This window comes from Rhamphochromis sp. 'chilingali' (genome assembly GCF_963969265.1).
Source record: "Rhamphochromis sp. 'chilingali' genome assembly, chromosome: 21".
Classification (NCBI taxonomy): domain Eukaryota; kingdom Metazoa; phylum Chordata; class Actinopteri; order Cichliformes; family Cichlidae; genus Rhamphochromis; species Rhamphochromis sp. 'chilingali'.
In genome coordinates this window covers 13,289,840-13,303,898 of record NC_137949.1, presented here as the reverse complement: position 1 = coordinate 13,303,898, position 14,059 = coordinate 13,289,840, and the positions used below count along the sequence as shown (strand labels likewise).

Sequence of the window (14,059 nt, the reverse complement as noted above, 5' to 3'; positions counted from 1 at the left end):
TTTTATCTGAGTGTTTTTTAAATGGCGGCCAAAGAATTGATTTGTGAATTCTCTGTTCAGTGAGGCTCAGTTTTTATGTCATGCTTTTCATTCATTTATTTTTTTCATCTAAAAAGGGGGTTTGTACGTGAAATTCTGATGCTTGTCGTAGCTGCTTGAATCATTTCTTTGTGTAGAAGCTGATAATAATATAAAAAAAAAATCCATTCCAAGCTAAAAATTCAGTAACCCACTTAAAATGCTCTATCAGAAACACTTTTTACAGACATATCAGATATCCTGGCACCATAAGGCTGCACGTACAGGCACACATGGTCTCAGCTAAATAACAAAGTAAAGTTTCAACCAATTGATGGCACTAGATGAAAGGTTATCCAATCACAACAGTGAATACATTTTTTCCCGAGACATCAAATTTAATCTCACATCATCCAAAAGCTTTTTGCATATTTCAATGTGACTCTAGGTTGGGAGACAATCAAAAAAAACCCTCTTACGGTATCATAGCAGTGGAAAAGAAAATGCAGCAACCCACTTAAAAAGAACTTCAGTAACAGAAACATTTAGCAAAGGTGGAGTACATGGGCTATAAAGATTTGACACAAACTTTGTGCTTCTAAAGCACCACCACCTTTGAACTTTGAATTAGTTTTTGTAAAAAATGATTTCAGTGTAAAATAATCACAGATGCTGCACACTCACGGTTCTATCTGTTGTACTGTAAAGTTTCTACTCCTCACAGATTTGTAGTCTAACTCTACTGCCCTGTTCATATACTGTAAACCTTCACCCAGTGGTTGCATATCATGATTTTTTTTTCATGCTGAAAAACTCTTTTTTGTTTATTTCTTCTTTGTTCTCATTCCTGCAGGTCATCTCCTCTGTCAGGTTAAGTGTACATTGCAATGTACATCCACTGCAATAAAAAATCATAGATTATTAATGTTTCATACCTTAAAATCTCGCGCATGCATGACATGATTCGTTAACTATTTTAAAATGAAGTGTAGTCACCTCTGTTTCCTGAAGAGTCATAGCCTTGCCATCAGACAACTGGTTGAAGATTTCTGTGGAGAAAGACATAAATCCTTATAGTTAAGAAAAAGTAGAAGTTTCACAACTTGTTCTGACTTCATCCTTTTGGTGTCCCGTCAGTGATGTAATGAGTATTTCTGAGTAATTTCTAATTGTAAAGAAAATAAAGAGAAAAGACAGATATTGCAGATATTCAAATCTAATTCAAGTTCCACAGTTGACAACTTTTAACCTTTGAAGAATATAAAATATGTCTACTGTAATTTTCTTCAGTTTTACTTACGATACATGCATTCAAAGCGGAGTACTAGACTGATGAAGCTCTCCAGAGTAATGTGCCCAGACGAGGTGCCGTAACGGAGAGCCATCAAATTCAGCATCTCATCGCTGATCTTCTTTCCTGACCAACATACAGTTCATAAGATGAAGTCAGTGGAGTATTAGGGCTGGTTGCTACCAGATACAAACAGACACGCTGCTAGACAGGTGGTTTGTGTAGAATATCAAAGCAAGTGCTAATACTTTACAAAAATACTATTTACATAACCTTCAGAACATATTAATACTGAATGTATGATTGCCATTACTGTCTTCATTGTAGAATTTAAGCTGGATCCTGATCTTTTCTCTGCTTTAATGCCTTACTTTGGTATTTTACTAACCTGAGGAATAATCATTTTGGCCACATAGAAGAAGCAGAGACATGTTGCAAATAAAAAACTTTAATATGACAATTTAATTCGTTGGTAACCAGTCATATAGCCCACTTATTTAGACTCTTTAAGCTTGGTTTTTGGTCTTTACCAGCTTCTGGGTGCCACATAGTGTGAGAGCCACCACTACAGAAAGTGACCAAAAATAAGCAGACAGCTAAACACTGAGCTAAAACCTGATACAGAGCTGCATGAAGGGAGAGATTTAAATAAATGATTGTTAGAGGGACCATTGTTTTCATGTTCATTTTGTTTTTCTAAAAATGTTAACTATACCATTGTTTTACATAGAAAATGTGAAAGACTCAATAATCACAGGATAGTTTTGTGTTCCAACAGTATCTTAAAATGGGTTTTAAAATTAAATGTCTACCTGAGGCTATCATAGCATTTCTCAGCTCGCTTAGTGACAGCGTCCCTGTTTTCAAAACATCACAGCGGGAGAAAATTTCCTGTGTGAAAAGCACATAATTAGCGATTATAATGTTAGAATATTTATAATAAGACGTTTGCATGGGTTAGAACCAGTGACCTTCTGCCCCTCAGCAGCACTGGGACATTTCCTGGTTTTAGTTTTTCCTTCCATGAGCAGTCAGCTTGACCACCAATAAAATAACGGAGAAACAGAACAGTGAGGGAGAGATTACAGACAAGCTTAAAAATGAAACAAATCCACTTCAGTTTGTGAAGTTTTGTTACTTTTGCTCGAAGACTGTATATAAAGTCTTGCTTGAAAATGTAAGATAATCTTTGTTTAATTATTTTTTATGTCACATTTTCACATTGTGTGTGTGTGTGTGTGTATGTGTGTGTGTGTGTGTGTGTAGGGCTGTATTTGATATTTGAAAATCAATGGTTGACATGTTAAAAGACTTCATAGATAATTGTGTAATAACTACACGTAAATGCATTAGAACATCCGTCGTTATGGACTTAAAGTGATTTCTCTTTGTAGCATGATCAACTGTTGAATGAACTCTGACATTGAGACAATCCTAATATACACAATGGATTAGTCTACAAAAGGAGTAGTCTGGTGGTGTGGGTGAGATAAAGTCAACATCCTGATAATTGTGGCATCCTGAGTATTTTAAGGATCAAAAACAAGCCTCAGAATTCTTGTTGAAGTTTTTTAACGTGTGCTCCCACCTGATTTGGTTTTAAGGCGATATTTAGTTTCGCCAGTAGGTGGCAGTGGCGTCTCAGACAAATGAGAGACTGGCAAAATAATCCCTTACAAAAGTAACGCGGGCCAGTTATTGTAATGGAAGCTGTCAGTGACACAGAACTGCTGTTTTGCTGTGTTTCAGGTGAGAGCAGTATACGAGAACTCTATACATTTATGTAAAGTTGATAGTTATTTAAAGTAACATGTTTGGAGTGTAATTCTTGTTTATAAGGCGTTTGATGTGACCAAAGAAGAGAGTTGATTCACGTTATCCATGGCTAACGCTAGTAACCTTTGTGCGCTAAGTCAGCGGTCCCCAACCTTTTTTGCACCACGGACCGGTTTATGCCCGGCAATATTTTCATGGACCGGCCTTTAAGGTGTCGCGGATGAATACAACAAAATAAAACTAGTACCGGTACCGGAAAAATTTTACCGAAAATTTTTTCATAACACACGTGAAAAGACCCAGGAAAACCGAGTAAACAATAAAAACGATAACAAAATAACGCTGAAAACCGATAAAAACCCTGAAAACCGAGTAAACGATAAAAACGATAACAAAATAACGCTGAAAACCGATAAAAACCCTGAAAACTATACATTTCACACCTGAGCCTCAACTCTCGCGGCCCGGTACCGGTCCGAGGCCCGGGGGTTGGGGACCGCTGCGCTAAGTGATGTTAGTCTCCTGGGTTAAACTGTTTAACCGTGTTGTTCCATCAGAAATATGATAGAAAACAATTAGCTGGTTTCAGTAAAAGTTATAAGAAATGTTTTGATAAACCAGCCAGTACATCTTATGCTGTGTATTGTTCACTGGTCTGTCATTTGCTCTGTTTACTAAGGGCTGATTACTAAAGGGCCATTATACATAATACCTTACAAAAGTAACGCAGGCCAGTTATTGTAATGGAAGCCGTCAGTAACACAGAGTTGCTGTTTTGCTGTGTTTCAGAGCAATAAACCTCAATGTGCAACTGGATGAACATTATTTCTTGTGTGCTACAGCCTTCCTGATGTCATCACCAAATCTGAAATCATATGTTTCCCAGGTCGCTCCCTTTGTTCAGTGAGTTCTTATATGCAAATGTGACAGTTTGTGTTCAAACTAAATCCTGCTTTCACCTCTGATTACCTGTCAGGTAACCCTGCCTTTGTGTTGTGATGACATCTTTGACATTTACTATGTTTATCTTACCTGGTATGTGACAGCCTTCTTCCACAGACGAACAAATTCCTCATCATTCAGCTTTCCAGTCACAGATGTCTTTTTAAGGTACCATTAAGATATCAGAACTGTGCATTTTTGCATTATTGAGTAAAAGGGCAGGCAGGTTTTGACTTGTACACTGTTAATATGTTTTATGTAAGTGCAGTTATTGTAAGGGTTTGCTCCAGTAAGCAGCTGAAATGAAGCCAATATAAATGCACCCAAGTCAATATGACACTCGAGGATACATCCATCAGAGCTACCATGCTGCGACAGGCATCGATTGTGAATCCTCCAGATTTCAAGTCTCCTAAAAAAGAAAAAAGTAAATCATACTAGGACACTCGGCACCATCTACATGGGATTATTATTTTAACTGTGTAGCCTTTCACTTTTACTGTGCAAACCTTTTAGTATTTTTCCATTTAGGAGCCTCTTGAGCTGCTCTGCATCCACTTCTTCATACTGGAAAGTAATCAAAGCTTAATGTGATGGTTGGGTTACTTTTAAGCGTTTCTTATTATCTAACTCATTAAAAAAAAAGCAAATAGACATGTGTCCCCCCCAAAAAAAAGGAACTATTGTTACAAGACACAATCCTTTACCTTGTCAGAATGCTGACGGAACAGTGTCCTTTTACGTTCGTCATCCTCACTCTTTCCCACTGGTGTGTTCTGCAAAAGAGCGGTGCTCTAAGCATGTTTTTATCTCTATATTAATGATTAGACTGTGTCATTCAATCAATGTTAACAAAAAAAACAACAACAACCAAGGTTAAAAACTGACTGAGTATGGGGTCAGTATGGGGTCAGTTGTTCAGAATTAACTCTACCAAATACCAAGGGGTTATTTTCACTATTATTTGACAGTATATATTTCTACTGGATGATGTAACATGATCCATCTTATTCACCTCTTCCAATTCCATATATTCATGACCACTGGAGTTCTCACTGAGGACACAGGACAGATAAAAGGAATGAGTACAACTTTTTTTCACCAGCAAGTAAAAGTAGTGTGCAGGATTGTCATTCGGGAGATCACAGGAGCAACAACTTTGTGATAGACCCTGAGGACGATACAGCCATGTGATACCTGAGCACCACAGCACTACAGGTCCACACAGACTGACAGGTCAGTGTACCAATGACACACATTTATAGAATTCCCCATTCAAAATTCCTTCCCACTTGCCCAGCTTTGCACACCCACATAGTAAGAATGCAAACTTTTAACAAATAACAATTAATGATTTTAAATCTCGCAGCATGGTGGCACGGTGGTTAGCACTGTTGCCGAACAGCAAGAAGGTCCTGAGTTCAATTCCACCATCAGGCCGGGGGCTTTCTGTGTGGAGTTTATATGTTCTCCCCGTGTTTGCGTGGGTTCTCTCCGGGTACTCTGGCTTCCTCCCACCAAAGACATGCACTTATTGGGGATAGGTTAATTGATTAATCTAAATTGCCCATAGGTGTGAATGTGAGTGCGAATGGTTGTCTGTCCCTGTGTGTTAGCCCTGCGACAGACTGGCGACCTGTCCAGGGTGTACCCTGCCTCTCGCCCTATGACAGCTGGGATTGGCTCCAGCACCCCCCACGACCCTGAAAAGGATAAGTGGTAGCGAATGGATGGATTTTAAATCTTTCAAAACAGCTCCGCCATAAGAACTCCATCTATCAGACTTTGCACTCGTATAATCAGTGACAGCACTGCTCAAACTCAGTCTTTTGGTAAAATCCTTCTGCTCTTCTCTCTCCAAAATGCCACTTCTTTACTTGCTTGCTAAACATCTTTTATAGTGCCAATAATACTCTTTACGACACTTAGACGCATAGTTGATGTCAAAAGTTCCCCAGGCAATTCCACAGATGATTGAGAGCATCATCAAAACCTTCCAAAAAAGGCACCTGCTTAAATCAGTGCAGTATAAACATATAGTAGAACTTTTACAACTAGACACAGTCAAAACAGGTTGTATGATATGGATGGGCACCATTGCTTGTCATGTTGCCCGCGCCTCCTCTGCCCCACCCTTTCTGTCAAAAGTAATACCTTTGTTTGAGATTATGTTTATTTTTTAGCATTTACTACCCCAACTTTGAACATTACTTGTCACTACACTATTTTGCCAAAAGACTTGCTTGGAAAGAAAAGCTTCTGGACTTCTTTAAGTTTCCTTGAAGACGTTTCAACAGTCATCCAGCTTCTTTAGTTTCAGTTCACATCAGAGAACTGAAACTGAAGAAACATATATATACATTTAAATGTGTTAATAATGTGTGTTTAAACACTTTTCAGTATTTGCTCTAATTCATCCCAAAGGTGATCTGTCGGGACTCTGTGCAGGCCACTCAAGTTCTTCCACACCAAACTCACTCATCCACGTCTTTACGGACCTTGCTTTGTGCACTGGTATGCAGTTTTATTGGCACAGGAAGGGGTTATGTCCAAACTGGTCCCACAAAGTTGGAAGCATGTCAAAAATGCTTTGTTATGCTGAAGCATTAAGAGTTCCTTTCACTGCAACTAATGAGCCGAGCCCAACTCCTAAAAAACGGCCGCACACGATAATCCCGCAAGGAAATTTCACGACTCGACTTGTTGCACAGATGTCATCCTATCGCCATGCTGGAAGTCACTGAGCTCCTGGGAATGACCTATTCTTTCACAAATGTTTGTAGAAGGAGTCTGCATGCCTAAGTACTTGATTTTATAACCATGAAAATGATTGGAACACCTGGATTAAATTATTTGGACGGGTGAGTGAATACTTTTGCCAGTGTAGTGTATAAGATTGCAAGTATCTTACTGCACGTGGGTCTCTGCCTTGGACACGATGGTCAGGATGAAGGAGGCTGTCTCATTGGGACTGAAGGTGGATGGCACAATCACGTATTCACCAGGCTTCAGCATCATTAACTCCATCACCTCACGGGCATTTATGTAGGATTTAGTGTAGGCAACAAGTTTGCTCGCACTGAAGAAAGAGGCTGGGAATTTCCCGCTGTGTGCCATGTACTGTAATATCAGTTTTAAACAGATATTTAATCTCTTCCGCTCTGTCTCGGTCCTGTTATTTGAAAATTGTGAAATGAAATGTTTGCTGTGGGAAAATACTCACGTTTTCAGGCACCTTAGAGGAAATCACAGAAAAAAAAATTAGATCACGTGAATTATGTCTTTATAAAAGCTAAATGGAAACTAATGATTTAGGAATTGAAGGGTTTTTTGTAAATGAGGCACAAAACTCCCACTTTTCATTAGTTTACTACATGACTTCTACACATGCAGTGCAGAGTACACCAATCTAACCAGTGTGATGGAAACAATAAAGGCTAATCTTTACCTCAAATACAGAAAATCCAATGTAGAGGTTCTGGACCAGGCGTCTATTCCTTTTATCTGGCTTTTGCATGAGAGACACCAGCATGTTGACTTCACCCTGTTTCCCAGCACATTCACTGGATAATTCATCAATCTTGACCCGATACTGTGGATTTGTCCAGAAGCTCTCTGAAAAGCAAAGAAGGAAATCATTTTGGAGTTTTCCATTAATCTATTATTATTATTATTATTATTATTATTATTATTAAGTAAACCTTAACAAGCAGCTACAAGATGATAGACTGACTCCACAGAAATACGACACTTTCTCTTCACAGTTCCCAAATTATTGCAATTATATTTAATGGCTCAGTCACACTAGAGTAAAAATAGCACTTCCTTGGCCTTGGCACCTCCAAGGTCATTGGATAGGCCACATGATATGTTAGGAAGTACCCTGTCTCCAAAAAAAATTATCCTCTGACTACAATCACTGCCAGACTCCTGTGCTTATCTCTGGTTACCATTTGATCATATTTATATGTTTTATTGGTATTTTGAAGCATCAAAGTCACTTTGAAGATGATAACTGACTGCTGGTGGTCACAGACCTGTTCCCGTCTTCGAAGGAACCCTTTCAGAGTCAGTGAGATTGTATGGTCAGGATTTTGGTCACACTGTAGTCTACAAAGATTGATTATAGCACAAAGGAAATAAATGATAGTTGCAATTAGTTTAGAATTGCTAAAAGGCATGTGGTGCTGTGCAAATGGATGTAGCAAAGAGATCATTTATTTCCATAACTAAGGCATTTAATGAGGCTTTAACTTATTAGAGCTTTTGAATATACCAGGGTTCTTCATGCAGCCTCCAGCAGTGGTTCCTGCAACCCATCGACCTTCATAAATGGAGGTTTTCCAGTGACAGGTAGAGTTTCCATCCAGGAAGTCAGGACACATGCAGCAGATGTCGAGCTCTGAATAGGTCTTACAGAAGTCTTTCAGACTCATCCTTGAAAACAGATATAAATTTAGGTAATAATGAGTTCTGGCAGTTTCGTGATAATGAACGATAACAAAAAATGAACAGAAATATAAAAAGCATGTATTCTGCAACAATTTGTTGATTTAATGGAATCTACACAAAAGCGTAGCAGCTTTTGTTTAGCAGCTTTCACTGGAAGTCAAATTCTAACTCTATAGACTCTTTTGCCCTTGAATAGCTATTCTATTATTTATATTATTCTATTATTCTATTATTCTATTAAACTATGTTCAAAGAAACTAACTATATAATCTAATTTAACTTTTAAGCATTTGAGCATAGAGATGTATAACACAAATACATTTGAGTACTTAGGGTTAGAAAGCATCTTTTTGTTCTTCTTTTGTTTAATTATGGTAAGAACTTATTATTGTGTAACTAATTACTGTGTTGCATTTGTCACATTTTGATTTTTCTTACCAAAACTCGCCGTCATCATAGACTGCTAGGCACATATCTCGATCTTGAGGACTCACAGTTTGCCACAGAGGTGACCTTTTTGGAAATTTTTCAGAGAAGGAAGAGGAGGCATATGAATACAATATTGTCATATTCTAAACTTTTCAAATTTAAGCTCATTCAAGCTACAACTACTCCTCTCTACTCATGTGGATGACGTGTGGGAAATTAGTGACCTTTGCAGTCAACAAAGAGTCTTTCAGAGCTGTCAGGAGACTTTTTCTTCTGCCTCGTGTGCAAGACAGACCTTGTTTCAATAGTTTCAAACAGAGCCATTAGAGAATGCCTCCAAACCACAAACCACACCTAAAATCATCAAGTATTTCAAAATAAGAAACTCTAGAATAAAACCTTCAAGTCCTGTCAAAACTTGCCATCTGTGGGGTTTTTTTCTTCACTTACATAAGAAGTTCATAATTAAGAGATTACGCTGATAAGAAACCAACACAAAAGCTTCTCATGGCTCTGATCCACATATCCTCAGCTATCCTCAGCCCTTCCTTGCATGCCTAAAAATGTATTTATAATAATGCATTTATATAGCGCTTTACAGGGCCCTCAAAGCGCTTTACAATTCCACTATTCATTCACTCACTGGTGGAGGCAAACTACAGTTGTAGCCACAGCTGCCCTGGGGCAGACTGACAGAAGCGAGGCTGCCATATCGCACCATCGGCCCCTCTGGCCATCACCAGTAGGTAGGTGAAGTGTCTTGCCCAAGGACACAATGACCGAGACTATCCGAGCCGGGGTTCGAACCGGCAGCCTTCCAGTTACAAGACGAACTGCCAACTCTTTGAGCCACGATCGCCCCTTAAGTTTATAACTGAGGAAATTACTAAAACAAAACACACAGGACTTCTTGATACTTCCCTGTGAGCATAATATATATATATATAATGCTATTCCACCACTGCTAAATTATCTCAGTATTTTTTCTCCTGAGGTACAAAACCAGAGAAATGGTGAGTGCAAGATGCTCTAACCGATCACTCCAGTCTCCATTCCACTCTCCGTGGCCCCAGGGATTCCACAAACGCACCAGGTTCACCATCTGCCCTCGGCTAATCATCTGCACACCAAAGGAAACCACATTTGTAGTTTCTTTAATAAAAAAAATACACTGCTTTACAGTAAATGCAAGCTCGGTACCTTTATTACCTTAAAATGAATGAAATTAATTGTTTGCTGAGGTAAACATCATTAGAAACTTAAAAACGCAACTCTTGCTAATAGAACGTTAACAACCACTCTATTTTAGTTTGCTGCATGTTGTATTATCTTTTAAACAAATTCCAGACCTTACCTGTTTAACACCTGTGACAGCGTAAGCATGGCTTTGGACCAGCCCATTTGGTAGTACAATGTTTTCAGTTGTCTCCTACAAAGAATTAACACATGTAAACATTCCAAGTTCAGTTTAAATTAGCACAACTTAAGAAAAATATCATTTTGCTTTTGAGTCTTGCAGGTAATAAATAGTGAACACACAAGAACGAGCTGAGTTGGCTAATTGGCAAATTTTAAATGAAAACAAAATCATATTAGCAAACTTTGGCTTTTCAAAGTAGTAAAGAACCAGTATATTGTTGCTTATGTTAGCATTACTCGTGTGTCAGCAAATTAAATTTCATTTAATAATAATGGATTGGATTTATATAGCGCTTTTCAAGGCACCCAAAGCGCTTTACAATGCCACTATTCATTCACTCTCGCATTCACACACTGGTGGAGGCAAGCTACGGTTGTAGCTTGTTCAGACTGACAGAAGCAAGGCTGCCATATTGCGCCATCCCCCTCTGGCCAACACCAGTAGGCGGTAGGGTAAAAAGTGTCTTGCCCAAGGACACAACGACCAGGACAGAGAGCCTGGGGATCGAACCGGCAACCTTCCGGTTACAGATACGCTTCCCAACCCCCTGAGCCACGGTCGCCCCATGTATTTGCTCATACAGTAGGATATATCAACATTATTTGGAAAACAAACAGCTTCTTAAATTCTTGTGAAGGTTCAAATGGTGCAAGATTATCATACATCATATGAGACGTGCTTCTGCTGGATTAAGTGCTTTCACTCATCATGAGAGTAAACCATCTGGACAAGTATTTCAGAGTCTAATGTATCAGTAGCTCTCTCTGTCTGAAAAGACTTATCCGTGTAGTTACTGTTTGAGGGGCCAAACAAGATCCTGTGGAGCCACTTATGGGTCATTAATTAATTAAAATAAACTACATGATGAAAAAGGTGAAGATTCTTTCATACAAACAGAAATGCAACCCACAAAGTATTGGTACTGTTCTGCTGTAATTTAAGGTATTTAGAAAGATAATACATGCAAAACACTGATTATACTTTAATTTGAATTCTGATAAAAAATATCTCTAAAAACATGATCGTCAAAAACATTTACCAGTGTTTTCTTTTCACAACATACTATGGCTCTGAGAGTGGTTCACTCTTGCATTAACATGTACGGGATTTTCTTCATTCTATTAAACTGTACTGCTTTCTAGGTATTGCGCTTAACTTCAGGGAAACAGGGCGGTGCTGTTTACTTTAATGTGACAGGTAGATTTCCAGCCGCTGTGAATGGGGGAGTTATCAAACCACTTTCTCAAAATGGAACAATCCCAACACAGTGTTTTTATTTTTCTGCTGGGAGAAGATAACTCTGAGCTAAGAGCTATTATTCTGAAGGTTCTTTTTTATCACCCGATCTTTCAGTAAGACAGACACCCCTGACTGTTTTCAAAACAAAGATTACAAGGCAGCATGTTGCTTTATGTGGTGTAAATCAATGCTTACACCCTGTGGTGTCCCACAACCCATCAGTGACTTGGATTGACCAGCTCGACACATCATTTCCCACAGGTCTGGAGGGGGCTTTGACAGATCAATATAAATGTGGACCCCACCAGTGAAGTCTACCAATGCCTCGGCAGGAGTTCCAGCATTCATATCTGTGTAGGAACCACACACCCTGAAAAAAAGTGGATATATTGTTATTTTTACTGACAAATAACTCCCACAAAGAGCACTGTAAACTGAGAAATAACACAGGGTTTTTACATACTTTGCATAGGCTTTTTCCAGCAAAGCTGGCCAAAATTCAGTTGGATCTCTGGAGTGGACAAAAATGAGTCTGCCATCAATTGTTGGTAGTTTGTCATCAATGATGACATCCACCCATTTTCCAAATCTCCAGAACTAAGCAGTTGAGAGAGAAGAGAAAGCGAAAAGGTTTTATGCATTGTTTAATGCAACCTGCTTTTAGATATTTATCTTTGGCAATGGCAGAATATCAAAACAAAAGACTCGTAATATTTCAAGTAATTCTTAAACAACTTTAAAATGTACAGACAACATTTTACCACTGACTTTTCAATGGTATGAATGATATTATGGTACTGTATATACCCTGAAGTGGAACAGTCCACAGTAATCCTCGTGAAAGTTTTGCTCAAGTGGAACAACTTGTCCAAGGATGTGATTCTGAAATGTCAGAGCTCCAATAGAGGCAATAAACCAGCAGTTTTCTGTAAAAATATGTAGTTGAGTTGTCAGAATGATTTACTGTGCAGATATCGCAGTAGTAATTGTGCTGATTATGGTTAGATTGACACAAAGAAGTGAAAGAATAAGTATACTTACTAACCCAACCTTGACCAAAGTCGAACCTGGACACCCCGTCAGCAACAAACGATGGATTTGGAACAATTTTCTGAAATAACAAAACAAACTCTTATCTTTATGGATTATTGTTATTATTTCTTTATTATTATCATCATTATTATTATTGGGCTTACTGCAACAAAAGTTATAGAAGTTAAAGAAACATTAACAATCATTTGACAAATTAACAGTTGGTGTTTCATACAGTTTTGTCTTTGTTTCCCTTGAAGAAATACTTCATGCAGCTAAAATGTGCATCCTCGTTTGTGGTTGGTAAAGCATTCAGGCACACCATGAAACAAAGGTTCCAATAACCCAACGTACAAATGAATTAGCAGATTTCTATGCTTCATGAAGAGCCTTAACTATCTAGATTTGTAGATTGTTAGAGCATCGGCGTGGTGGGGGTATGGCCTTCGGCTCCACTGCAGAGGAGCTGCAGAGCTGGACGGATTGGTGTGATCAGTTACACTGGCACCGCCCACCAAACCCAATGCCCCACCACTCCTCTGCAGCAGAGCCACAGACCACACCCTCTCCTCAAACAGCTTTCATGATTATATGTACTTGCATTTGGGGTTTTCAGCCAATGCAACACTCACCCCTGGTCTCAGCCACACCACTCGGTCAAGGTCAGAAGGCGTCAGTATCCCATTGCCGATTGAATTTCTGTCAGGGGGAAACATCTCATCGATGTACCTTAGATGTTGGATGAGACAGTACTGTTTCAGCTGGTGGAAGTCTTGGTTTAGGAACCTCTCGGGGTTGGTGACAGTCCCGTAGCCATTTTTCATGTGGCGTGCACTGATGATGTTCATGCACACACCTGGAGGAGGCATAGCTGCAGGGTTTGAAAGCTGTTGAAAACAAACATTAAGAAGTGTAAAGATTAGCTTTAATTCTCATTACACAAACTCGTTTTTCTTCTTCGACGTGCCCAAAGGACATCACTAAGTAGGTGTACTCCTTTACACAAGAGTCTTTTACATAAGACTGTAAAGTATTTTTCAGCGTTAATAATGTAACAATACCAACACCACATAACTGTTACAAAAAGAGGTAAAAAAAAAAAAAGTGTAAACCAAGCTGCTTAAGAATGTTTACAGTACGAGTACAGTACCTTGCCTTACCTCAAAAAGCTAGATAGCAGTGACTGTGGGTGGAGAGAAACTCTGCTGTTTTTATCATACCTGTAAATGCCCGAGGCTGCTTCTGTCAGCACGTGATAAGCCCTCCCTGATCTGTTTTTTTTTACTGGTACAGCTGTCTGTTGTTCACGAACGGAGAGAAGAATAGAAGAAATGCAGACATTTACATGATTAAAAGCTTCCAAGTCAGTCAACTCTGCAAATATGCAAGTATCAAGTCACAAAGCATGATTATTGTAATTCACTTTATTTTGGTCTCCACTCTACCTGTCACAGGCTGGG

General features: G+C 38.9%; 1 protein-coding gene across 1 annotated transcript; it reads right to left on the bottom strand.

Annotated features, from left to right (window-relative positions):
- Positions 1 to 112: 112 nt before the first annotated feature.
- Positions 113 to 13,839, bottom strand: LOC308389640 (calpain-1 catalytic subunit-like). Its single transcript, XM_080871132.1, has 21 exons — positions 13,760 to 13,839; positions 13,232 to 13,486; positions 12,609 to 12,678; positions 12,375 to 12,493; positions 12,031 to 12,164; positions 11,763 to 11,937; positions 10,263 to 10,337; positions 9,943 to 10,028; positions 8,918 to 8,992; positions 8,304 to 8,464; positions 7,476 to 7,642; positions 6,939 to 7,147; positions 5,043 to 5,082; positions 4,735 to 4,821; positions 4,537 to 4,594; positions 4,378 to 4,439; positions 4,118 to 4,186; positions 2,122 to 2,200; positions 1,319 to 1,435; positions 1,015 to 1,067; positions 113 to 916 (listed from the first exon to the last, which is right to left on the bottom strand). The coding sequence occupies exons 2-21, from the start codon at positions 13,466 to 13,468 to the stop codon at positions 890 to 892; spliced, it is 2,100 nt and encodes a 699-aa protein (XP_080727258.1). The 5' UTR covers positions 13,469 to 13,486; positions 13,760 to 13,839; the 3' UTR covers positions 113 to 889.
- Positions 13,840 to 14,059: the final 220 nt, after the last annotated feature.

What these genes read in the sequence shown, in the direction of transcription:
- LOC308389640 (XM_080871132.1), bottom strand. Translation starts at nt 13,468, where the DNA reads ATGCCTCCTCCAGGTGTGTGCATGAACATCATCAGTGCACGCCACATG. An exon ending in TTGGATTTTCTGTATTTGAG is followed by an intron (nt 7,148 to 7,475) that starts GTAAAGATTAGC and finishes CTGATATTACAG; the next exon opens with TACATGGCACACAGCGGGAA. An exon ending in AATATATGGAATTGGAAGAG is followed by an intron (nt 4,822 to 5,042) that starts GTGAATAAGATG and finishes AAACATGCTTAG; the next exon opens with AGCACCGCTCTTTTGCAGAA.